General features: G+C 36.1%; 1 protein-coding gene across 50 annotated transcripts in view; it reads right to left on the bottom strand.

Annotated features, from left to right (window-relative positions):
• Positions 1-26690, bottom strand: part of Slo (calcium-activated potassium channel slo) — a 149382-nt gene that overhangs the window by 93853 nt on the left and 28839 nt on the right. For all 50 annotated transcript variants that reach the window (XM_076315902.1, XM_076315918.1, XM_076315919.1 and 47 more), the window contains exons 2-5: positions 15451-15512; positions 14204-14300; positions 13616-13879; positions 12116-12283 (exon numbers count right to left, since the gene is read on the bottom strand). In XM_076315902.1, coding sequence (XP_076172017.1) covers positions 12116-12283; positions 13616-13879; positions 14204-14300; positions 15451-15512 — 591 coding nt within the window. The remainder of the gene's footprint in view (positions 1-12115; positions 12284-13615; positions 13880-14203; positions 14301-15450; positions 15513-26690) is intronic.

Raw genomic sequence — 26690 nt, 5'->3', positions numbered from 1 at the left:
GTTCAGGCTTTATGATTGCCGATTGTCCTGGAAAAATAAATTGGACTCGGTTCCCTGTAAGTTGTCGGAGTCTGTTATTTTCACGTCCCCTTTATTCATGGTGAACATCGTTCGAAGCTTTTTGATTTATTTTAGGTAGCAAATTAGGTAGCTTATCAAGGGACTGATAATCAAGATCCACAGAGTCGTCAAACTCGTAAGCCAAATTGGCTTTCCCTATCGGATTAGTATTGCAATCGTAGGTTCAGAACGAGCGAAAACTACGTGGCTGTCATTTATTTTACACAAGATTTACGATAACTCGAAACAAGTAAGTCACTTGCAACGCTGAAACAGAAAATCGCATTTTATTTAAACAAATTTTATTCCCACGTTCACGTTTATATGGCATTTCTTATGTAATTTACCGAGCAGTGTAATAATATTTTGTTTCTAATACCCTGTATAGTACTTTGAATACACGTTTTTTGGTAGTATCGTTTCACGACCAAAAATTTCAAATTCTCCATGAATACATCTTTCTGCGGATGCACAGTATGAACAGTTAGTAAATGATAATTAATCAGCGCAGAAGATGTAGTGAAATTGAAGATGAAGTGATAACGAAGGCAAAGAGTTCCAGTGAAAATGCATGTGTGAAGATGTACGTGACAGAGAAATACAGAGAGGAAACTAAGGAACAAGTCACATTCTTGGGTATGAAGCAGAAAACAGAAATCAGGGAAGCTTGAGCACTGCATTTCGACCAATGTTAACAAACGAAGCAGACTAAAACATCTAGAAGGTTAAATAGTTTTCTTCGTGCATGGTTAGAGTGAGGCAGACCCCTACCTTTGTTGTTCAAAATCAGGTACCAAATTTCACGTTCAATTTTTTTTTTTTTATTCGTGCATTCCATTTTACCATTTTTATTATGGTACCATCGGTATGTGCTTTCTTTTTTTTTTGTAGAGGGCTGCAGCGAGGGAAGCGCTACTTTATTCTTGCAATTTTACTAATTTTAAGTCTAACGTTTTTATTATTGTAATACTACAAGAATCAACGACCCACTGTGAACGGTTAGCGTAATTTTGTTAATGAATTTCAAAATGGCACAATTTTTACCGAAACGTTAGGATCTTATAGTGCTCCCTTTAATTTTGAATCGTGTTACAAGTAATCCACAGATATGCACTCTCTTGCTATTGTTAGACATTTCAGGCAACTAAAGACACTGCGATTAAATAAAAGTCACAAGAAAACAATGTATAGTAGGAGGAGGTGGTTTTGTATACCGAACTTAATTGCGTCGAATTTACAAGAAATTTTTTAGAATAATCGCGATAGAGTTCGATGTTTAAAAGATGTCCTTAAATGGCAGGATACTAAATCGAAATTGAATGAAATATATAATTTCATTGAAACAAAATTCCTGTAAGCATGTACAACGAATTCTTGAAAATTTATTACAACGAAGTATTGTATTCTTTTGAACAATGTGACATTTGTTGTGCAGTGTAATGTTATTTTCTGAACAATTTCAACTACTAATATTTTCATTTATAGCGAACTATTTTTATCCCAATTAAACATTTTTTCTAAATTTTACAAGTCTCGTGTATCATAATTTCTTTTTTCTCAAACGAAGATACAAACTGATAAACAGTTTTAAATATTCTCGATTTAAAAATATAGTATACGAACTTTTTTAATAATAATTTTTCAAGGAAACGTTTTTTGGATGTGCACTCGCAGGAACTTGTTCGTTTCGAATTACATTTTTCTTCTTCTTCTTTGGTGTTAGTATCTTTTCATATATGGACATCCTATACAGAATACCATACAAAGCAACGAAGCAACGATGCTCGAAAAGAAAATTTGAACCTGTAATTTTAATTGAAAGAAGAAACCTCGATAATGTACCGAGACTCCAGGACCTAATTGATTAGGGAAGATTCCCAAGCCGATAATTCAAACATTATGAAACTTTAAGAATACGTAAAGGATACTTTAATAATATTTCGTTCTTTCGTAGAGGAAAGAATTATATTTAAAAGTCAAAGATTATCATTTGTTTACAATAATTTGATAATTTAGTTACCTTGACTTTTTCGTACTAATTGATTATAATAATGTAAATGAACAATCTGGGGAACTCCGCTAATTTAAATATTGTAAATTACATTTCACAATTGTAAAATTTTCCAAAGAAACGTATTACGCTACTAATTGGAAGTACATAATTATAAAGGAACTAGATCATATGGAACAATGTAACAAACACACAAAATCTTCGATACTAAATATTACAAATTATTCATTGTTACGTTAATATTCGTAACAGACGAATGTTACAATTTTTACACTTCCAATATCAAAAGAGAAGACACGTACAAACACGTATTTATTTAAATTGAAATAAATGATATTTCTCTACCAAATTTTTTCGCAACACTTATCGTACACGTTAACGGATAAAAATAAAGGAAAATAGCACAGCTCACGAAAATTCAGTTCAGCAGAAATACGTAATGTATCGCTCTCCAAAATATCCTTTACGTGTTTTCAAAGTTTCTTAATTCCCTTAAATTCATAAATTTTTTATTCAGGCTAGAATCCTGTTTGATTCATCATCTCCGCGTAAATTCGAATTTTTAACTAGCGCTCGAATCATCATCCTACTTTCAGAGCCTACTGAATTCGGTTTGAAGCGGTTCTTTAACATTCGAATCACATCGGGTCTCTGTGACATCATACTTTTAACCAAGTGCCAAACAGCTTGAGAAGGTTCCAAAAAGAAACTCGTCTTTAAATGGTACGAGGACATTGTTTCCTTTAATTACCAATAAACAAAGGAACTGAAAGGCTCCGCTGCAAAATGCGTAAATATCGTTAACAAATTCTTTTCACGTGATACGAGTGATCCTTTCGGTTCAATGACGGTGACTTTACGAAATATTCTAATTTACGCGAAATGAAGGCCAGATTGACTCGCGCGAAGAAACAGTAATATTTTCGTGTAAAATTGGTGAAATTATTCCGTAAAACGTCCTGGAGTAAGAGATTGATCTCGTGATTACACCTACTTCGGTACGATTGCTCGTTATCTTCTGTCAAAGTAAGGTTCAAATACGAAGCCTCGAATAAGCTTGCAAGATCTTACCCGCGGTAATTGCGAGTCAATTGTACGGGGTATTCCGTGATCAACAGAAAAGGGAAAAGAACGATCGAACGCTTCGCAAGGGCAGTCCGTAAACGAAAGTGAAAGCGGCCAAAACGTGTGTTTATGAGAGGTAATCGTTAGCAGCATGTTAGCGTTCGCAGAAAACAGACAGACATACAGACAGAATGAACAGTCATAGATCAAGCTCGCACTGACACCAACATTATACTAAAATCGTCAGGCATCGTGCCTTCTGGAAAGACGTGCCTCGAATCACCATGAATACATTAAACGAAAACTCTTCCTACTTCGTTTTGAATATCTTTCGACAGAACGTTAAAACTTGGTGAACGTGGAAAGACTCGAGGCTCGTACGTTGGTAGGGGGCCCTACTAGCACAAGTTAGTTAGCAAAAATGAGTATAACTGCGACAAATCAAATCAATGCGATTGATCCGATTTACCACATCGTTGACGATGATCGATATACACTTGTTGGAAAAGTAAAGGCAGACAATGAGCGTGACGAGATTCGTAGAACAAATTGAAAACGTAGAAAGGAGAGTAAAGTATGTTATAAGGAGTTCAGACATGTTGTTAAGATACAATGAGCATCATACCCAGCCATTTTCTTTTGGTATTATTAGTTCAGCGAAAGTTAATATCGTTGCTGCAACAAAATCGGATTCACATTATTCCGCGGTAAAGTACCGTGCCTCGCGGGGATTTGAGTTTTGTACGCGATTTCGTCACAAACGAGTTTGCGCACGAAAAAGCAATCAGTTCTACAGTCTCAAAACCTCTCGATGTCGCTTAACAATCGAACCTCTATTGTAATTGCACATGGTGTTCTATGCCGTGTAAATGGATGTATCGCCAAAAGTACGTTCCGCTGAAAAAAATCGAATGTACAGAATCGGTGCACGGAAGCAACATGGAATTTACATATTATTGTTCTTGTATATTTGTCAACGTGAGAGCACTTAATGGTGTCTAAAGTAAGAGTCGTATTTTTTTTAACTCAGATCGGATGAATAAATTGTGTTGAATTATATCGTATTACATTTGTATGACTATTGAAAAAGTCTTTCATTTCTTTTTTTAAATCAATTCCTATAAATGTGTACGATTTGTTCGTACATTATTTGTATTTTTTTGTATTATTTTCCATTATTTATAATATTTGTGCATTTATGTTATTTCAGTCACTTGCTGTAAACAATAATCTCCTTTTAATAATAATTGAATATCACCGTTCGGTTACCACGATGTATTACAAATTTTGAAAAGAAATAACAGGGATTTGAAAGAAAGAAAACTTCAAGTTTCTGTGAAATTAAAATTCTAATTTAATATTATTCTATTATTAATAATTATGTAAGAATTGTGTAACAAACGCATCCGGTCCCGTGTCTGAGCGTTCATCGGAGAAAAAATCAAGTCGATCCAAAAAGTCGTGAATTTTTAAAAGTGAAATTTAATTTAAAAAAAAAATAGGTAGCTACAAATATTCGTACCACTTTACAATTATTTTACACTCATGTTGAAATGTTCAAAAACAAATGACCAAAAACAAAAATAGTGCATTTCGTATTAAACGTTCGAAATAGTGCAACTGATCAATTGGATCAATTTTTTACTTTAATTTTAAATTCTCTAGCGAAAATCATATCACTCGTGTTGATTCCATCTGCGTTGAAAGAAATGATAAATTCCATCAGAGAAAATGGAAGTTTAACGATCATCTCGATGTTTTTTAATTTCTATACATCCAATTTCTTTAATTCGACATAATTTTGGGTATATCCATTACAAATTAACTCTTTTGCGGTCGGAGATATTATGGAATTATTAACCAAACAATTTGCAAATACTTCATCACGGACAGAACATATAAACCGGAAGCATACGTACTGTCAGAATTGTCTTATTAGATCAATGACTGGCAAAATTTCGTCTAGATAACGAATAACAGATAAGAATAACGAGTGACGTTTTATTTCTGAAGCACGAATAAATTTTCATTGAAATAAAAGTTTATTCGAGTAACGTAGACAAGCGAATAAATTTCCATTCGTTATGTAAACGATACAATTTTTTTACGTACACAAGCGTGTTTGTATGCGGTGTATATACGTGTATTTTATGTGTGGTATTTTCTACGTAACATGTGTATGGTATTTATGTGGTAGTGTGTACGTACTCTGTGTTATTCCACATATATGTACGACGTGTGTTATTTTGCGCGTGTGGCATTTATGCGACGCGTATAATATGTAATTTGTATTTGTACGACACGTGTAATTTTTGTGTGTTGTGCGTAATATCACGGTGATTTTTCTGTGATATTCGTTTACGTATTACGATAATATCACACATAGATCTCGAATAATTGTTTTGTAAAATAACATTGATTGTTTACCACTGATCAAGATGACACACGTCACACAGTTATATGCTACAAAACACACAACACGAACACACTGACACGCAAATACCACACCCTTCCACATACATTCCGCACGAATACAACACGCATACGCACCACAAATACGTATGCACGCATACGTATAAAATAGTTTTATCGTTTACCCAACGAATAAACATTTATTCGCCCGGACCACGTTATTCGAATAAAAGTTTTAGCCAGATGAATTTTTATCTAAATAAACCTTTATTCTTTGCGGACGATTATCCAAGTAAATTACTCGAATAGAACAATTCTATTCGAATAATTATCTAGATAAAGGTTTATTCGAATAGAACTGTTCTATTCGAATAATTATCTAGATAAGGGTTCATTCCAATAGAGTAGTTCTATTCGAATAATTATCTAGATAAGGGTTCATTCGAATAGAGTAGTTTTATTCGAATAATGATCTAGATAAAGATTTATTCGAATAGAACTGTTCTATTCGAATAATTATCTAGATAAAGATTTATTCGAATAAAACAGTTCTATTTCAATAATTATCTAAACGAAGGTTTATTCAAATAAAACGGTTCTATTTCAATAATTATCTAGATAAAGGTTTATTCGAATAATCATTGAGATAAAAATTTATTCGAAGTCATTCGAGTAATGCCAAACCCTTGGACACCAAGATCCGTGTAAGCTCTCGGGCGACATCCGATCGCAAAGAGTTAAAATAGGACATCTCGTGCAATTCGTCACCATCGTTAACAATGGCCTAGTATGTTCCAAACCCACACGTGTGGGCGCTGAACGAAAGTAAACTCTTCGAAAGCCTGGGCAGTCAAGAGACAGCGTACAGAGAAAAAGAGTTTTCAGCAACTACGTATATAGGAGTCTCTTCTTCTAATCACCTTGCCCCGAGAGACTTTGAAGCGCAAGGTGCCGTCGCGATCCGCACTATAGACTCTTCTTTTCATACGACAGAGTGAGGCGTGTAGGTACGAGGACGATAGAAGCTCGCCGTCGGAGACCGTCATGAGTGTTCCGTTTCTTTTTTTTTAACCATCTTTTTTTTTCGTTTAAATATTCTATCCCTCCCTCTATCCCGTGTTCAGCTCTCGTATCCCAGGTTCGTGCTTGAACCTCGTGCCAACGCGATAAGCGAGTTCTTTCGAGGCGAGTCTCGTTGTTGGACCAAGTTTCCCTTAGACATTTTCATACCGGCGTGTTTCTTGCGCACGTGAACGAGGGTGGTATAGTTGCACGGAACATCAGGACGGTCCCGACTACGGCCACACATAGAGGTATAGGCATAAGGCACAGGTAGCCAGTATCGCTATAGAGAACTCTCGAGCTCTTACTCGGTACTCGTTCTTCACTTATCCATTTTCCTTTCACGTATTTCTTTTTTTTTTTTTTTTTTTAATTTTTTTTCTTTTTTTTGCTTTCTATTTGTTTTCTCGGTTTTTCCTTACATTTTAAGTTTCTTTTCTCGTTTGTAGCAAGACGAGAGACGGTCCAAGCTGGCGTGCAGGTGGACCGACCTAGCGCGAGCTGCTTTTGCAAACCGATGAGAGGTTTCTCTTTTTCGTGGCATATATAAAGTTGTTTTTATATACGCGACTTGCAGGGATGGGGCACAATTTAAATAGGTACGATTCGATAAATGTAAAAAAGAGAAGGTGTAAAGCTGCTTGGTGACCTCAGCTGGTCCTTTTACGTTCGTCTTCGATGTGCAACGAAGACTCGACTCACGTCGTCGCATCGATGTAGGTAATGCAAGTCTTAACGACGTGGTTGTTAGTGGCAAAAAGCGAAACTGGGAATTTTTTAAACAAATGTCAAATCACTGTTCGATGTTAATTGAATCACGATCTACGTATCTGTTTGATGACGTAAGTACTTTGAACGAGAATCGATGGTATTTGTTCGAAATACTGGTTTAATTTTTTGCACTCTTTTTTCTTGGATTTCTACAAAAGTATTTAATTACGACACATTGTGTATTTTTTATTTCGACTCTGAAACTCGAAACTAAATAAATAAATATTTTTCTCAATTCATGAATTCAATAATTATAGAATTTTGAAATATTTAGAAAATTGTCTCTATATTGTAATCAAATTCGCGTTGTACAAATACGAGTAGTAAATTGAAGAAAGAAAATAGCGTAATGCTCGTTAAACCATTCTTTACGTTAACATAAAGTTTTTAACGTTCTTTAGATCTCAATGTATGGCAATGTTAAGAGGAACTTATTAAGTAGTTAGTTTAGGAGCAGATAATAAATCCTCCTAACATCTTGTACATTTATTTTCAAAGTTTGCACGTAATATGCAATATTTCATTAATCTGAAACGTTGTACGTTGATCGAAGCAAAAGCTTTCAAGCAACTATTGTTTCTCCAGTTACTTGATACCTTGAGCGATTTAACATTCGATTCGATCGAGTTTCAGAATCTCAAATAACCATTACTTCTCTCATTCTTTTAGTTACTCCCCCGATTAAACACTTCGATCGATTCAAAGTCACTACCCATCCCAGAGTGCAACGAATTAGAATAGATCGATTGCCAAATATTGTACTCAACAGTCAAACGGTGTTGTTGGTGATATTAATTTCTAAAAACGTGGAATGTTCATCGAAGACGAGTCAATCGAATCTTCGTTTCATCGTGAAAGACTTTTGGGCTATTGTATGCCGCGTAAGGTTTGTCGAATGTGCCATACTTCAAAGAGACGATCTCGCTACTTATCCCGACGATTAACAGTGCGAGCTACGGTATCAGAGCATCTCTTGCGTTCTAACGACATTCGTAGACAAACGTTACGCTAGACGTGGCCACGTTTAAACGGCGATGCTCAGACTTCTCGTTTACATCGACATAGCAATGAGTTCCCAAGTAAAAATCGAATCGGGCCCTTTCGAGTACCGATGTTAATACATACGTACAATCGATAAGCCACACATGCTCACGTATGCACGTACACTCGCGGCGCACAACATGCTTGTCGCAGACACTGCGCATCGTCGTTCAAACAAAGCAATCGATTCCACGTCGAATGACACTGTCCTCCGGTGTTCGCTCGTTTATACGAAGGGGAGGGGGCAGGGACAAAAATTTGTTAAATCATCCCACAAGTGACGCGAAATTTCTTTAAAAATAGAAAAAGAGAAAGGAAGAAAACAAAAAAACGTCACGCGTTGCGAACCCGTCGACTGTGATGTTATAAAATTCGATACATCCGATAAACTAGTTCGGGTAAACGTATACAAAGAACGTTGCATTCAACGACAGCTAATAATAGCAACCGTGTTACGTGCAATGAAAAATACGTAGGTAGTATACGATCTGCCTTCGATTCTTAGAATTCGGTGAATTTTGGCTTTCGTGCTTGAAGAGCTCTCTCGAGACTTCACTTCTAATCGTTCTATTATTAATTGACACCTGGCCATTGCAATGAACCTTGAACAGATTTTTCAGTTAAGTATGCTATTTAATACTACTACACGTTATACTACTACACGAGTTATCAGAAGCGGATCACTGGTCCGTAAATAAATAACCTTAATCGTTGTCTTCCTCGTGTCACGGATACTGTATCACAGCAACCGTAGAAACGACAATGGCCAAATTTCGAAGAAGTCTTTAAATAGCAAAGAAACATTGGGTTTGCATCCAGAGATAGATTCCCTTGATTGTTCGGTGGCGTATGCACGTTTTAAGCCACTCGATCGAACAATCATTGCGGATGTGTGTATCGCGGAGCAATTGAATCGACCGAAGTCAACGATAAAAACAAAACAGAGCTGTTCGATGGAAAAAGAAAATTGAATTGCACCGAACGATCGAATTAACGTGTTTTTGGTTACGTTAGAAACAGAGATAATTTGGAACTGGCCAGGTGTTTGCTCGAGGGTAGAATTTTTGAAAAATTGGGAACCGAAACGATCGTGGATATATTACAGACTAATAGAGGCAGATATAAAAATTGTAAGTAAATATTACAGATAAATAGGCAGATTATATGAAAGTTGTGAGTAAATATTACAGACAAATAGTCAGATAATATGAAAGTTGTAAGTAAATAGTCAGATAATATGAAAGTTGTAAGTAAATAGTCAGATAATATGAAAGTTGTAAGTAAATAGTCAGATAATATGAAAGTTGTAAGTAAATAGTCAGATAATATGAAAGTTGTAAGTAAATAGTAAGATAATATGAAAGTTGTAAGTAAATAGTCAGATAATGTGAAAGTTGTAAGTAAATAGTCAGATAATATGAAAGTTGTGAATAAATATTACAGACAACTAGGCAGATAATGCGAAAGTTGTGAGTAAATATTACAGACGAATAGGCAGATAGTACGATAGTTGAATTCAATTCGAATCGAGGCTGTACTTATGGGATGACTTAACGTGTTGTCGTCGAGTGGAAAACGCAATCTACTCACGTGACACGAGGGTCATGGTCGAGATCACGAGTACACGTCACGGAAAAATTGTACGGTCGCCAAGGACGAACCAATCGGAGAACACTGTGCATTCGAAATGTTCAACGTCTTGTGTGTCTGGGGGAGAGTAAATCTTGCGGCCATCGTCTGTCTCGCCAACTTAATCTACCGACGTATCCGTCGATGGAAGATAGAGAGCTGGAACTCGTGGTAGTCGCGACGCGTGTAAGATAGGTCGGCTCGAGTGCCCGGTGTCTAAAGTTCGAGACAGGTTCGGTAACCTTTTGACGCTGGGACGTGAATGTCTGAATAAAAGTAACCAAATGCGGCCGTACGAGTAGCGAGGAAACACATTTAGCGTCTTGTTCTCACGAGGGTTCATTTTACATACCACTTGAGTACGCCTCGAGGAGTTTCTTGTATCTCTTCCACCACTAATACGATCATTGGCGAGACAGCGAACGTGACGGTTCTATTCTAACGAGACGAACTCTGCGAACCGTTCACACCACCGATGAACGATTTCCTACGATCGTAACGTTTCTTACCGATCACGGTGCACAGTGGCTGAAAATCCTTCAAACCTACGATCGTGATACCATTTTATGAATTGGAAAGTTTCAAGTTTGAAACAGGGTGAAAGTTCAGGCTATCGTGTTTTTTTAACACGATGGTGCACGTTCACTCGGTTGTCCTGCATACCGGATGTATAAATAATATTTTGCGAATCGATTGAAAACTAATATTAGAATTTTCGTCTCGATTTAAACCTTGCTCCATATAAGAATTAGGACATTGGAAAATTGGTACTAACCAATTATAAACTTTCGTTGGACAAGCATGCTCGCAAGTTTCTTCGTATATAAAATAAAGGTATCGTTCTATGGAGTGAAAAAATAGTTTCAATGTACATTATTTTGTATCGTTTTGGGTTCAACTTTTCGAACATTTCTCACCGAATTCTACGCGTTTTGTTCGTATTATTTTTTGCAAAATGTATCGTCTTTCGAACGGAACGTATTTGAAATATTATCGCAGGAAATGAACAATTTGAAAACGTAACCAATGAAATAGTATACTTCGCGTTACGCGAGTACGTTCATCAATTTATGCAATTATAAGCTACGTTTGTGCGGTCTATGGGCTTTGGATTTCAAAAAGTGACCAATTTGAAGCAGAATGGAGAAATAAACGAAATCACGGTACGAGACTGGACAAAAATTGAAGTTTCGATTGGTTCGATTCTTATTACAATTCAATGCGCAATAACATCGAACGATGGCAATGCTGCACGATTTTTTAATAACTCGGCTTTCCGTGCCTCTACAACTGACATTGATGAAATATTGATTATTCGCTTTGCGGTCATTGTACAAACACTTAGCCGTGGTTATGAAGTAAATACTCGTATGGTATGTACTGCTTTCAAACTGCAGAACGCTAGATTTCATTGTACGACTTGTATAAAATGCTATCGTCCGTGAACAAAATACTTATTCACGACGTCAAGATTATTTCTATCCCAATTGGACAACTTTCGAAGGTGGCTGCAGAAGTTGGAAATAAAGACAAAAATAAATATATTCGCATAGTTGGAGTAAATTAGAAACAGCAAGATTAACAGTTTGGCAAGCTTTTTGGTATTTTCAACCACTGTGCAGCCAGTCGTAGCGAAGAGCAACGATTCGTTTGTGCGATCAAAATAACGAAAAATCCCATTTTGATCTTGTCGCGTGACCATCTTCGAAACTGACGAATTATTCACGAAATTGTTTCCGGACGTAAGTTAGTTTCGAAAATGCAACAGTTTCGGAAATGGTCGCACGATGAACTGAGATCGGATCGTTTTGTTTGTAAAAGTAATAAAAACGGTTGCACGATTTGCAGAGTTCGTCCGTGTAATTCTCGTCGAAAACGAAATTGCCTGTTGAAAATCGGTAACTCAAGACGTGACTTGTTAAAAAATAAAAATTTATTTTTACTCAGGCCATTCAGTCTTTCGCGCGAGATTTTCCTATAGTGAACTACAAAGGGCTGTTTATTTGGTATACATATTGAACTTTGATACTTTGGCTATGTAAAACAGACGAAAAAAAGGCTTACCAAACCGACGAGTAGAAAAAATACTAGGAATGTTCGGCCGAGGATCGTATGGCAGTAAACGTCGCCATATCCTACCGTGGACATCGTCACGATTAGAAAGTAAACGCAAGTCCAATACGAAAGCTGTTGCGGGTTCTTGAACTCGAAAGGGTCCCCTGAGTTTTCAAGCTGCAAACAAACGAACGTAAATAGTACAGTATTCAATGAAATTTAACGTGCTTCCCAAAGTTAATCGAAAACTTTGAGAATTATTGTTGCACTCAAACTTCGACGAACAACTATGAAAGCAAGTAGTACAGTGTATACTATATGTGTACAGGATAGAGTAAAATTCGTAGTACGATGAAAAAAGGAGGGTGATTCTTTGTGTAAGAAAATCGAAAATATGGAATACGATTTTTGTTTAGTACGAGGCTTAGTTTTCGAGTAAATAAATCTGAAAAATTTACTGGCCACGCGTGCGGTTCAATGTGACGTGGCTGACGTGTCTGACCATTGCGTATCAGTTCTACTTGCGTCGATGTTTATAAATATTATCGATGACACGGTATTATTTCTTTCAACGCCCACTAGTTAATTGAAAGATAATAACACGGATGGAAAACAGACAATACTGTGGCACTATCGATATTTATAATCTCCAGGATAAGTAGAAATCGTAAGTAATGGTCAGACACGTCGATCCACTTCATCGCACGCGAACCTGACTAATGTTTAACATCGATTTTCTCGCTAACAAATTCCCGTATTGAAAAATTTAATTACACATTCTTTATTCGTTTTTAGACGACGATTCGCTCCAATTTCATTTATACCACGAATTCCAACCTTTTCTGTACAAAATGTACTTGTACGTATTTCATTAAATTTTTTCGAGTGAATCAAACGAATAGTTCTCTGTAACGTGTTCCGAGTTAATGCCTTTTAATAACGGAGTTAAATTCTTTTCTTTAAAAGAAATTTAAAAAATTTCAGAAACATCGTACTAATATTCATTTAATAATCGTTGGTAATTGTAAGAATTCCTGAGAAAGAATCGTACTTTCGAGTGTCGAATATATGCACGTGTACTTTATTTACTCCACCATTCGTACAAATTAATGAAAAAACAAAATTATTGTCACAGTATTCAGGATACAAGTATAAACGTAGAAAACGATCGAGTAAACATCCTACTAATATTTATTCAATAATCGTTGGTAAGAATAATCGTTATTGTAAGAATTCCTGAGAAAGTATCATACTTTCGAATATCGAATATATGTACATATACTTTATTTACTCTATCATTCGTTTGCTCTATCGTTCTTCAAATTAACGAAGGAACAAAATTATCGTCAAATACGGTATTCGAGGTACAGGTGTAAACGAAGAAAATGATCGAGCCTAAGAATTCGACACAGGGAACCTTACGAGTGAAAATAAATAACAGTTTACCGTTGGTGTGTGCTCGACTTAATTACTGAAAAATGACGTTAAGAACGAGAAATAATGCCTCACCAAATGAATTATGCCAGCAGCTGTCAACCAGACGGAGATGAAGATTGATACGAGTTGGGCGAGACGAATGGAGCTCGATGTCTTTAGAATGTTTAGGTACTGGAGGATGTCAGGGACCGTCATCAGTCGTAGGGCTCGGAGGAACCTCAGTCCGATCCACGTCCGATCGAGATATATCGACACGAAGGACGGTGGTATCGTAAAGTAGTCCACGAACGAATACATCTCCAGCATGAACCACAGCTTGTCACTGGCGGCGATAAACTATTGCAAAGAAAGAAATTGTTGCAACGTGTCCGACGTTTATTGAAAATTTCACGATAGTTTTGCAATTTTTTATTAACCTTTTCCCGATCCTGAGCACTTTACTCAACCGATTATTTTAAATGTACTATATAATTTGTATTATTAAATATGTATCACGATCTCGAATCTCAAGTTTGGAACAAGTACAAGTTAAGGATAAAATGATCCAAATTTAATTTTTCTTTGCACGAAACGTTTCTTAAATTACATTGATTACGATCGGTTGATATACGTTACTGTTGCAAGAAATCTGAAAATGTTACAAATGATGTTTCCACTTACGCGTATAAAAAAGTAGACCATAAAAAATATATTGAAAGCTAAGTCTATCTGCTGAGTAATGTTGTTGCTCCATTTTTGGCAACGTTCCACCTCTTCGCTGCAACAAAAAATTGTCACATAACGCATGTTAATTTACAGTCTTTTGCAAAGAATTACTACGAAGTTTAGAGGAAACTGGACCAACAAAAATAGATCGATAAAAATAAATTCTCCGTAACAAATTCACAAATGTTCGTTTACGTTTTTTCTATTGAAAATGCACACTTTTTTTAAAACTTTAGTATCATGTGTACAAAAAAGCTTGTAAATATCAATCATTTATATTTTATAACTACTAGGATTTATTTTCCTTGCTGTTCTAAAAACCTGTTATCAATTTAATATTGATTAACGTTTTCAAATTGTTTAAATATTCCCGTATTCGATTCTTATTTGACACTGTAGTTAGATTTTTTGAAATTCTATACTTTTATATAAAAATGACGAAACTGAAATTATCGTACAAAAGTGTGTTAATATTATTCGTTTAAAGAGAATACTTATAAAAATTACAGAATTTAATATAAACTACATAATCGTTAACACAAACTATCAAATTGGTGGCTAGTGAAGAAAGTAAAATTATTACTACAGCAAATACCTGTTCATACCTCAAATAATTAGAAACTAATAATTATTTACTCAACATAGGACGAGAAAGCCGTGTAGAGTATATCTAAATGCGAGAATATACCGATAAGACGGATCCTTGTGTAGAAATAAATGAAAAATGTAGATTAAATTTTGTTTTAATTAGTATCAGTTTTCGAGAAAATTGACTTTGAAAATTCTACCAATACCACCATTACCAATTATTTCTACTTAGATTGTATTGACGCTGATACGACACTATCTGTTTTAATTCGTTTTCCTAATGATACTACATCAACGATAATGTCCACAAACGTAAATTGCAACGTAAGTAAAAATAGTAAATAACGAGTCGAACGTGTTTCCAACACACGTGCGCGACGTATTTTCAAAATTAATTTCAAAAATATAAATTATATTTTCGATTTACTTTTGCACAAGATATCTCCATATATTTATTATATTGCCAACTTCCTCGCTTTTGTACATATCAGGGATGACGTTAAAGGCCAACGAGAGGAAGTGAGATACAATTAACATGATGCGAGCAGTTCCAGGAAGTGGTGGGAATGACTTCGCGACAACTTCTCAGGCAATACCGTAATTAATTTTCTTACCTGGAGGCATCGATGAAGTATATTATAAGCGACGCTATACTGAGAATGAAAACTAACACCACCTGAAACACCAAAAAATGAAACACTATTAAATCATCTACTTGTAATAAATGAAAAAAGCATTAGAAACGAAAGGCAAAATACGATAGGAAATATTTTCCAAGTACGACACAGGAAACCTTACAAGTCAAAATAATTTACAGTTCACCGTTGATGTGTGCTCGACTTAATTACTCAATTGAGATAATTCTCAATAAAACTCCTTTTCCAAGAAGCGTACACTGTCACGTGTATCATAAATTACAATTGAAAAAAATTTGTTAACTTGTCGATTGGTCTGTCACTAGACCTAACGTGTAATTACCGCAAACATGTGATCGCATAAAATGTGACTTTCAACAACAGAGGAAAAAATCATTTGTTTTATGTAATGTCGCGCAAAAGCAGATGTTGGTGTGTCGGTGAACTGCAATATTTATACACAGCGTATACGCGTATGTACGTACAACATGGATATTTCTCTACGTTCTTGAACGTATAAATACACGGTAGAACGTTTACTTAATAATTTAACTTCGTCGTGCATTATTTAAATGTCGATTTTATTCTTCGTGTGACAGTGCCGGGTCAACGAATACAAATAATAGAAGAATAAACGTATCGGACGGTGGTTACAGATCACGTAGCAGAATAAAAACGAAAATAAAAGAGACGCGAGGAAACGATGATCTGAAATCAATTCTCGAGTGGGTCGGGTGCATTACACCTAGCATTACGAGCTCGATGCGTTCACGTTCGAATTATTTTTAACCGGCTGTTCGCGCTCAGAGCACGTGGAATAGGTCAGCCCGGACGTTTCCGTGTTAGTATGAGCAAATGGACTTTTAAAGTTCAGGGTTACTGTGCGCTGAAAATCGTAATAAGAACTTAGTCGCCTCTTAACGAGCCAGTGAATACCTTCGTCGTCGATCTGAGAAATCAACAAGTCTATCGCCAACCTAACCACCGTTTCAGTGAATCGATTCGAATAAACATTGAACACCGAAGAACGATCATCTTACAGAATTCCTCCTGTAACCCCGACAGTTGTTTATTTCTCTGGGCAAGAAACGATTGATAAATAATTTCATCGCGTTATTACTTCCTTAAGAACACAAATTAAATTCGAACCTCGCTCGTCGATAGAGATCGACAATTTTGATAAGTCATCTCGCGAAATTGAAAAAATAAAACCGCACAAAGGTAAGAGAATTTGTTGAATTCTCTCGTAACGTTTCACGATCTCGTACACGTTACGCGCGAAAAATCAGTTTAAAGACACTCAGTTTTGCACAAGGGATCATTTTATCGTTCAATGGTCGAAGAATCTTAAACTTAACCCTTTGCGGTCGTATTAAATTTGTACATGGGTGTCGTACTGATCGGAATTAATTTCCCTTGAAAAAGCAGTGATACGTAACATTTAAGATTACGAAGGATAAACAAGATTTATTCATTCTTTCGTGAACTTTAGATATATGTTCACGCAACAATGTGTTTTAACGTAATGTTTTTATGTAAAAATTATATTCTATAGTTCTCCATCGTGCGGTATCTTTCAAAACAGTCTCCAATATACACTCTTGTATATCTTTTTCGACTACATATATTGCAAGAATAATTACTTTGGTGTCTTCCATTCTTAATCTTTCCGTTTGAACACACAGAACAATCTTTACCTTTTACATCTTCATAGCGTCGCAATATATGCAGTTTTCCATTAAGGAAAACCATTAAGCCTTCCCTCTTTACTGGATTCCGTTATCTCTAATAGGAGCACCGAGTATCGATTCGTGAACAGATTCTTTAGACATTCAGATTCATTCAGAGAAAGTGTAAACTAATATATAGTTAATATATTAAATAATACATAGGAGGAAGTATACAGTTCTCCTTTATACTTCTGTAAGTATGAGATTAGTATGGTTCCTTGGTGTGGTGGCTGAGAGCAGACATACGATCGTAAAGGGTTAAACTTCTCGACTACGCAAACGTATTTGTAAGATATTTTTCCTAATTTCATTTCTATTGATACGTCAGAAACCACGTTTCCTTTATCCTCTCGTCAGATATCTTATAAAGGTTTGGTGTACTTCCGATATGTTTGAGAAAGGAATCGTAATCGCACGGGGAGTAGGTATCCGTTTCCTCTCAGTTAAAGAAATCATTTCACATGGAAAAATAATCGTCTATTTATCTGCGCGCTATAATTGGAATTTAACCTTTAGTCGTCGTCCAAGCAAGTGACCTCGCCGACCTACTTAACGAAATCAACCCCTTTCTGCTCTCTATCGTCTGTTTTTCTCCAAACAGTTTGCATCGAGTCCGATCGTATCTGTCTCGTTCGTTATTTAATTCGTCTCTTGTTTAACCGACGACGGAAAAGTTTTTATAACCGCTGCTCGTGTTTGTTCTTCGTGCAGAGCGAAACTCTCCACGGGGAACCCTTGCTCACTATTTTCTCCCTTCGAGTATTGTGTTTGTATTTATTTATATCAAGCGCTTACATATAAGGTGGCAACAACCATAGTTTAAAAAAAATCAACAAGCCGCTGAAGGCCACCGCTGAGAGAAAAAAAAAACATCCTGTTCGATTGACTCACGAATAATAGAATTTGATCAATTAAATACTACTATCGTTAATTTCTTTTCAAAAATCGACCGAGGAAAGATACAACCCTTGTAGACCTGACTTACAAACATGGTACTATAAAATCAATTTTATAACGAATAATGTATAAGCGTGTGTGTATACTGTATGTATATATTCATTTATGAAACTAAGTAACGATGTCGTTATAATTTTTCAAACGTTTCAGTCATCGTAAGGTCGCTTATGTTACGTTAGAAAAACACTTTTATCAAACTTGTTTCTATCAAAACATTGCTACCCTCTGTTTTCGCTTCTTTTCAGTGAACAAAAGAGTTAACAACTAAGAATTTAAAAATTTCAAGGAAGAAACACCCAATTATAGAGTTACGTGAATTTTAGCGTTGATCGACTAACAATATAAATACGTACGTATCACGAATACTTACAAAATGGTGAATATATGAAAATAATTCGCGATAGAAATATATGTTGTATGTATATAAAAAAGGGTATTTGTTAGACGAAATAAAATAAGTCTGGAAAAAAGTATACTTTTAATCAAATAACATAACGAGGAAAACAGTTTTTAACGCAAATATGATTTCTTCTGTTTCGATGGCAAAAACGAGTTACTTTTCTTTCAACGCAGGACTGATCACCCTTTCTCCTTAGAATACGGTATTTATAATATACCGTGTGTTGATAAAACAGATATATTTTCCATCGATCTTACTTTCTCGTAACTGGTTACCGGTCAAAGTAAATAATACCATGTCACTAGCAATTGTTGAGATCGAAACAAGTAGAAGTAACGAGTATTGGACAGACACGTTAGTTAAATCGTTTCCAATTGCACGAATGCCTCGATGAATAGTCAAGACTGATTTTCATGGAAACGGAGCCTCGAATGAAAAAGTTTCACCCTACATTTTCGATTTATTTTTACACGACGAGTCACCTCGGTTTTGGTCGTATTACGAATTTCACTCCACTTTATATAGAAAGATGAGAGAGTCAGAGAGATAGCAGCGATCGAATTTCATTTACCAATTTAAGAAATTGTTACAGAACAGTGTCAAGCTTGTGAAAACTTTTCAAGTAATACCACGCATGATTGGTATCTATGTTGCAAGACACAATCGGAGAAAAATTTACTTCTCAATTCCGTACGCTTCTTGTATTTACCAGAGTACGTATTCTGTCGCTCAGATTTTTCATTTAGTAAACGACTGGTTCTTGTATACCTGGCCTCAAATAGGTGTCACGAATGGTTCTACTTTCCTTCAACTTTGAATATTTCTGTTTAGAAAACTGCACTGCACAATTCTGAAAAGAACGAAGCTGGCTGTTGAGTCCGAGACTCTTTTGCTCGAACAGGGAAGTACTACCGGATTCAGTAGCCAAAAAAGTGGTTTCAAGTTTCAGACCACTTGAATATATCCCGAGTAGTTCACTATATCGTGCCCACCGATTGCAGTAAAACATGTTTATATATGGCTTGTTTGTCCACCTTCGTATGGATTTTATTTCTGAATTTTTCAATGAAATCACCCAACAAGCTGTACAGTTACATTTACGATACTCGTTCGCAGTATAGTTTTATAATATGCAATGAAAAAAAACCTAAACTACAAGGAAATACGAATAGCAGATTCTTCAACAGAAATGACTGATTCTACTGATGTTATCGAACGTTTCGAATAATACAACTAAAACTTGAAATAAATGTTTTCACGTCGTTTTAAGCGTTTAATCGAACAAATACCGAGTTCGCAAAATTGGACCATTTCGACTAAAAATCGTATTTAATATTATTATTAAATTGTTCTTGCTGGTACAAACGTGAAAAGTATACTTATTTTGCAAAGATTATTAGAGACTGTACAAATAATCACAATGACTTGACACAGTTTCGCGTGACGTACGATTTAGATATTTTCGTCAAATTTAACGTCGAGTTTGAAAACGTTTGCACTTGCTAAAACTGCCAACAATTTCATACGTTTCTGTACTTTTAGATATATTATTAAGATGTATAAAAAGTTGTAACAGGAAAATGTGCGCGGAATACATTGTAAACGAAACTCGTGTAATAGTGTAATACACGTATATTCTACGTGTTAAAGTTGAAGCTTTCGGAAAAGGCTTTGTTTACATCGGGTTCACGATACGCGCGTTTCGAAAAGCGCTATTTTTGAGAAACATTCAACGGGAATATCCGTGCATCAAGTCAACTAAGTAAGCAAGGGATTAAGGCCATAAAAGTTGCTTCATTGTCACAAAATTTCGACGTTTCTGGTGAACACGTGCACTTCTAGCGTCTTACTGCCTTGTCCTCAATAGCGATTGACGTATCATAAAACCACGATAGAAGTGATTCGTGTTACGCATAATTAAAAATAGTCCGAACGAGGTCGCGCTTGGACTCGTTTTCTCGTTGGTAATAGTCTCGTGAAGATACGACGAATAATATACGAAATTTCAATTTTTCGTTGCTAAATGAAATTCGATCCCGCCCGGTTATCGTTCGTTTCGCTCGGTTGTTGATTCGCACGTAGAGAACGACTCGCTTGGGGTCAAGTGAGAACGATAACGTGAATGTAAGAGTGAATGAAATTGAAACGTGAGACAGACCCATCGAAAGAAGCAATCGATAAAATATAGATTTCTTTGATCAAAGGCAAGCACTCGTTCCACGATGGTCAAAGTGTACTCCATATGCTAGACGAGGGGTGAGTAACCTTTTGGCATTGAAAGGCTGCGTGTTACTTCACGGATTTCTCATAAAGCCGCACAGTTCACGAACAGTCAGTTTTACAAAATTTATAATACAATATCTAAATATACATCAGTGTCTATTTATAAAGCTATAAACAAGCCAACGATTTTTCACTCCATACATTTTCCGTGCTTTACCCACGAATGAAACGAAAGAAAGAAGGAGATCACCTTTCTTTTATTGTATATTATACTTTTAAAATAATAATCTTGAAATTTTCATTAAACGAGATAAACACTGTTCGAGAATAGATCATTTATAAACGGAAAATACACAATTGACAAAGTATGCGAACAGTTCGCAGGTTTCCAATCCTTGGGAATTCACATTTTATCGAATAAATATTACTTTATGGTAAAACTATAATCGTTGAAAGTTTCATTGAGAATTTAGTTTAAGTATCGTTTCGAACTTATCACTTATTTAAAAAGAAATTTGTTTTTTAACGAAGGACTTCCAAGAAATGTAGGAAACGTTGGTTCAGAGGCTAATTGGCATTGTTATTTTATTCGTGCGATTCATAGTACAGAGGTTAGTAGCATTTACATCAGAGATGTGTCGGAAGGTTCAAACCACCCCTTCATGTGGTCATCTGCATAATGATTAGCACGCGAGACCGAGAAGTGTGCCGAGAAGGAGAAAGGGTAGCCACTTGCCCTTTCAATGGAACGAATCGTTGCTGGTCATTGTACGTGTTCATAGAACGTTTGCACTTGCTTGTTGAATCAAATTTAGCCAATCGTTAAAAATTTGAAATTTATTTAATACGAAAAGATGAGAGCACAGGGTAAATTTAAAACAATACGTATCTTATTTGCACATTGTTGATGCATTAACGTGGCATTTATTTTCCTAAATTTTGTTAACGATACAAAAAACATATAGATGCATACATTTCTTGGTTATAAGAGCAATAAAGATAAACGTATTTATTTTACGTCGAAGCTTCGGCTTACGCGAAACGCCCTCTTGAGGATAACATGAAATCTGACATCACAGCTTTATGTTACCAATTATTTATCGTTTCGTTGAATCCTACACTAACGCTCGTAAGTATCTTTCGTCCTTCCGGACATTTTCTTTTTTTTTAATATTATTCCAAAGAGAGCACTCGACACGGACCGAAATATTTATGCACGATGAATACGTTTACTGCTCTTCTAATCGGTTAAATATATTCTGAAACGTACACATCAATCTTACGCGCGTGTTTATAATTTAAATTAAGTACTATTTCGAGAAATAGAAAGACGAAATGACCGATTCAATACCGTGGATACCGAGGTCGTATTTTAATTAATTCATAACATCTCGATTAGTCGATCGCGGGCACTATAAATTTTATATCGAACTCGAATTATTCAGATCTACGTCATCGTAAGCCGGATTTAATGCAAAGATATCGTTCGTTGAACTTAATCAACATTATCGTGTGGGAGTTGTGCATTTGGAAAAGCAACGACAAACTTCACTCGCCTCGTTTGTCGTATTTGTTTCTGTTAATTAATGCAAATATCGTTGCAGATTTAATTACGTAAATGGTGTTCGTTCGTGCACGTCGGGGATCCGAAATAAAATAAATGGCAAAGAATGGACGGAGAGCAAGTGCATACATGCATTTCATTCTTAACTAGAAAAGTAGATTATCTGTAATAGGCCTTGGCACCCTGAAACTGTGTCAGTCGAACGAAGACGGGTGAGGGTTAGTGTCAGATCGAACGTTTTACTTCGAATGGGCCAACGTACAGACGATTATTTCCTCTACTTCCAGCGTCACGACAAATTTGTTATATTCTTGGAAACTTATACTGGCTGGCTGCCAATCTGCCGCTAACGACTTTTCTTCCAGATATGATCTACCTTCCAAATTCAACCTCTCTTCTAAACTGCACTTCGGTGTGCCCTCTACTACGTTTAATGTGGATTTGCTTCTTTCTTTTTCATTCGACAAAAAAATATTTCGTCGAAATTCAAGTTGGTCATTCTTGTTTCGAACTCGTTGAAATTTCAAAGTTGTGACGCAACAAACCTTTACAGACCATTGTCCAATAGACACTTAATCGAAACTTTTTGAAAGGCATACTCCCAAAAGAAAAGAAAATTTTTGTGCCCCAGATAAACGATACGTTTCAAACGATACTAAAAAATGTACTTCTACAGTTGGTGAACTTTCACAACCGATGTGAAAAGAAATGTTTAATTGTACAAATTGACCACAGTTCCCTGCATGAAAAATTTTCTTTCGGGACAAGCTTGGATCGTAAAAATCAAGGAATTGGGCCTCTCACTTTAAAAAATACTACTATAGACAGTCCTTACAAATATCTATAGTTAAAATTTCGACACACCTTTCAATCGTAAACACTTTCGCGAATATATTCAAGAAGGTGTTGGATACATATTATGATAAGTCGTTGATAAAAGTCATAAACAAGTTTGGGTCCATTTGGAGACTTTTAACAAGGCGATACATTTATAGAGATACAAATCAGGAATTTTAACGAAGAGTTATGCTACTTTTTCTTTGTACATAATATCTTTAGGGTGGAATGATGATCGATTAGAAAATTAGTTTGTAAAATTTACATTTGTAACAAAATTGTCCTATCAATGTCCCTACCAAATCTTAAAGCATTTAATTGTAAATAGTGTAGTTTGCGACATATTTCTTAAAGTCACATTTCATCACTTTTTGATTGAGTAATTTATTTAAGATTCGAGTTACTTCGGATGGATTAATTAATTTTGCGACAACAGAACTAGCGTGTTTAAATCGTCTACCACTTTTCGTTATTAACATCACTTGAACCAGCATGTAATTTGAAAATTTTCGAACAAATATTTCCGTTTCATCACTCGCTACGGAATTGATTTTCCATTTTTATCCTCAACGTATACTATACAATTTGTACAAAATTGGACGACTGACATTTATATCGAGTCAGACCATTGGTCTTGAGTTTTCGTAAGAGTTCATTTACCAGACTGTTGAGCAATCGTGTAATTGAACGTTCAAATGCATTGAAAAAATGTGCTAATTACACGTGTACGTCGTTAATTGGACCCGGACGTTTAATGCAATTCGACTCTGTTGGCGTTGATTCGAGAAAGGACGACCAAGTCCCATATGCATAGTCCTTCTTTTTTCTTCTGATCGTTGTGGCGTTGTCAAAGACGTAACTGTTACAGAGGTTTCCTATGCATATCGATTTCCATTAGGTCTTTGTTCTAGGCTGGTATTTGTTTCCTTTTTTCTTTCTGATTTCGTGCACAAATTTTTGTTGGTTCTTCACGTAATTGGTAATTCGTATAATTCGCTGGTTAATCTTCTTCGCTTTGTACGCGTTACCTAAACCTGATCGAATAATCGTATCTTGTTTCCTCGTGTACTTTTTCTCCAAAAGCTTAATGAAAAACAACCGAGACATTTGAGTTAACCGAAAGAAGTGCACCACTCTTCATCTACATTCTGTACATTTCATATATTTTACATAACCCCACGACACGAGCCGAGATTCTTCAGAACATAAAGTGCTTCGTCGAGTGAACGGTTGGTCACATGAAATTTTTATTTTTTTTTTCTTTTTTTTTTTTGTAAGAGTCAAGGCGCTTGACCCAAATCGTTTGTAACCACGAGGATAGGAAGATAGAGATAAAGACAAAGGCAGCGGGAAAATAAAACAGAACCAGAGACCAGGCAGGAAGAGGCGGAATTACACAGAAAGCGATTGTCGACGTTGTATTTATAGTAGAAACCACTTCCGCCCGTGAGGATTGTTATGACGTTCGACTACTGAAATTAACCTCCTTACTTGGCTAACGGAGCCGTGTCGCTTGACAATAGTGGGCTGACACGAAGGAAATTAGTATTTGGAATAAAACACACAAATATCCACGCAAACTGTTCGTGGATTTATTTGCATCCCATACGAGTCTACTTTAGAAAAAGAATAACTGCAAGTATACGTTCTGTGTATTTCGTTGTAACGTGTATCCAGGCTTGAAATATATCGATTTTACAAATCTGTGTTGAAAATATTCAAACAGAGCAGGTCACACGGATGGTAAAATCGTGGATGACATTATTGCGCGGAAATGAATCGAAATTATTGAAAATTTTCCACGTTCGAAGATTCTTCGATTCGTTAACTTTTCCACGATCGAATGAAATATAAATACCGATTGGTGTACGAGAAAACGTATTTCCATTCATTCGGATCGAGATTTTAATTACCGTGATAATTCTTTTTCGGATTAATTTCCTCTCCGTTCGAAAGATAAGGTTAGACAATTATGTAACGTCATTTTGTTACACAGTCCAATTTCGTAAGGATCCATCGTCGATAAAATCGTGGTCAAGAGCAACGGCCACGTTTGTTTGTTTTCGTTCTCCTTTTAGCGTTGCGGTGAAGTCTCGCGTTGAGTTTCTACAGCCAGAGCGAATTGTTACTCCGTATCGCAGTTTGTCTGCTCACGGCAGACAACTGATATTGCACGCGCGAGTCCATTCGCACTGTCGCAAATCATCGGGCAAATTACGTAGCCGCCGCTCCGAGTGTTCCGTGCCGAAAATGCCTACGTCAAAATCCAATACATAGATAATCTCTGATCGACTTAAGGACTTACAACCCAATAAGCAACGTGCTTCGCGACCACGCGCTTATACGTGAATTGCTATGTCAAAATCTTTCTTTAAACATCGTGGTTGTCTACGCAAACCCAACGCAAAATATACAAGGTGTAACATACATTAGAAAGTTCTTTCCTTCCATTTTTTGTTTTACGATGGACTTTAGAACATCGAATGTAGGTGTAACATGTTACTTTTTTTTTTATTAAATAATCAATAATTACATTTACAAAAATGATCGACTTCTACCTCTAAGCGTATAACAGTTCAGACGACGTTTATCACGATGGTTAATTCGTTCTGCAATCGAGTGGGCGTATGTCTACTACACGTATGGGTGAGCTAATGGAAACAGCAGGGAAGCTCGGAATCTCTATAGAGAAACATTTTCTGAAAAATGATGTTCTGCCAAAAGTACATTTAGTTCCGTCCTTCGTCAACTTGGAGAGGATAAGTCATTCCCACCGTACCATTAACCAGGTAACCCACCGTACCATTAAACAGACAAATTCGAACACTTGGAAGAGGAAGTAACCGCACGTGTTGAAGAAAATTCAAGACTCAGCACGAGACAGATTGCTTCAAAAGTGTAACATCTTTCCCACGAAAATCTGTATAAGATTCTGTAAACAGATCCGTCGTGGATAGAAAGATCTGCTTCGAGATAAAGAGAATGCAATACAAGTAAGTAAAAAGTCTACTGAATTGTTAGTGTAAAATGTTCGATCCTGTAGAATTTGATTCCTCGCAGAATGGATGTTTCTTTCTCCCTGTAGTACAAACGAGTTCAAATTTTCTTATCGGTAGATTATTTTTAACCAGTCATCTTTCATCGGTGTTGGGTTTAATGGTTAATTGTGAGGAGTTTCAGAATCGGTAGTTTTCACAGACGAGGTGAAAATTTACGCGAGATGAAATAGTCAATTTACATAACAACGATTCGTGGATCCGTGAAGATCAGCGTCCCGTTACTCAATCTCGGTATCCGCATCGAATCACGAGCGGCTGTGCGAACGTGTGGGCTGGCATTATTGGAAATTTCCTTATTGGATTAGTCTACCTACCGCCTACTCGAAATTGTAATTATAGCCAGTTTTTGGGAACAGAACCGATTGAATTATTAGACGTCCCGAAATCCCCTGGAGATACGCAATCAAACGTGATTCATACTCGATGGGACTTCGGCACGTTCTAGTCGC

The sequence above is a fragment of the Ptiloglossa arizonensis genome, chromosome 7, assembly GCF_051014685.1.
Source record: "Ptiloglossa arizonensis isolate GNS036 chromosome 7, iyPtiAriz1_principal, whole genome shotgun sequence".
In the NCBI taxonomy this organism is placed as follows: Eukaryota; Metazoa; Arthropoda; class Insecta; order Hymenoptera; family Colletidae; genus Ptiloglossa; species Ptiloglossa arizonensis.
The sequence above is the reverse complement of the archived record's forward strand: the minus strand, read 5'-3'. Positions and strand labels throughout refer to the sequence as shown.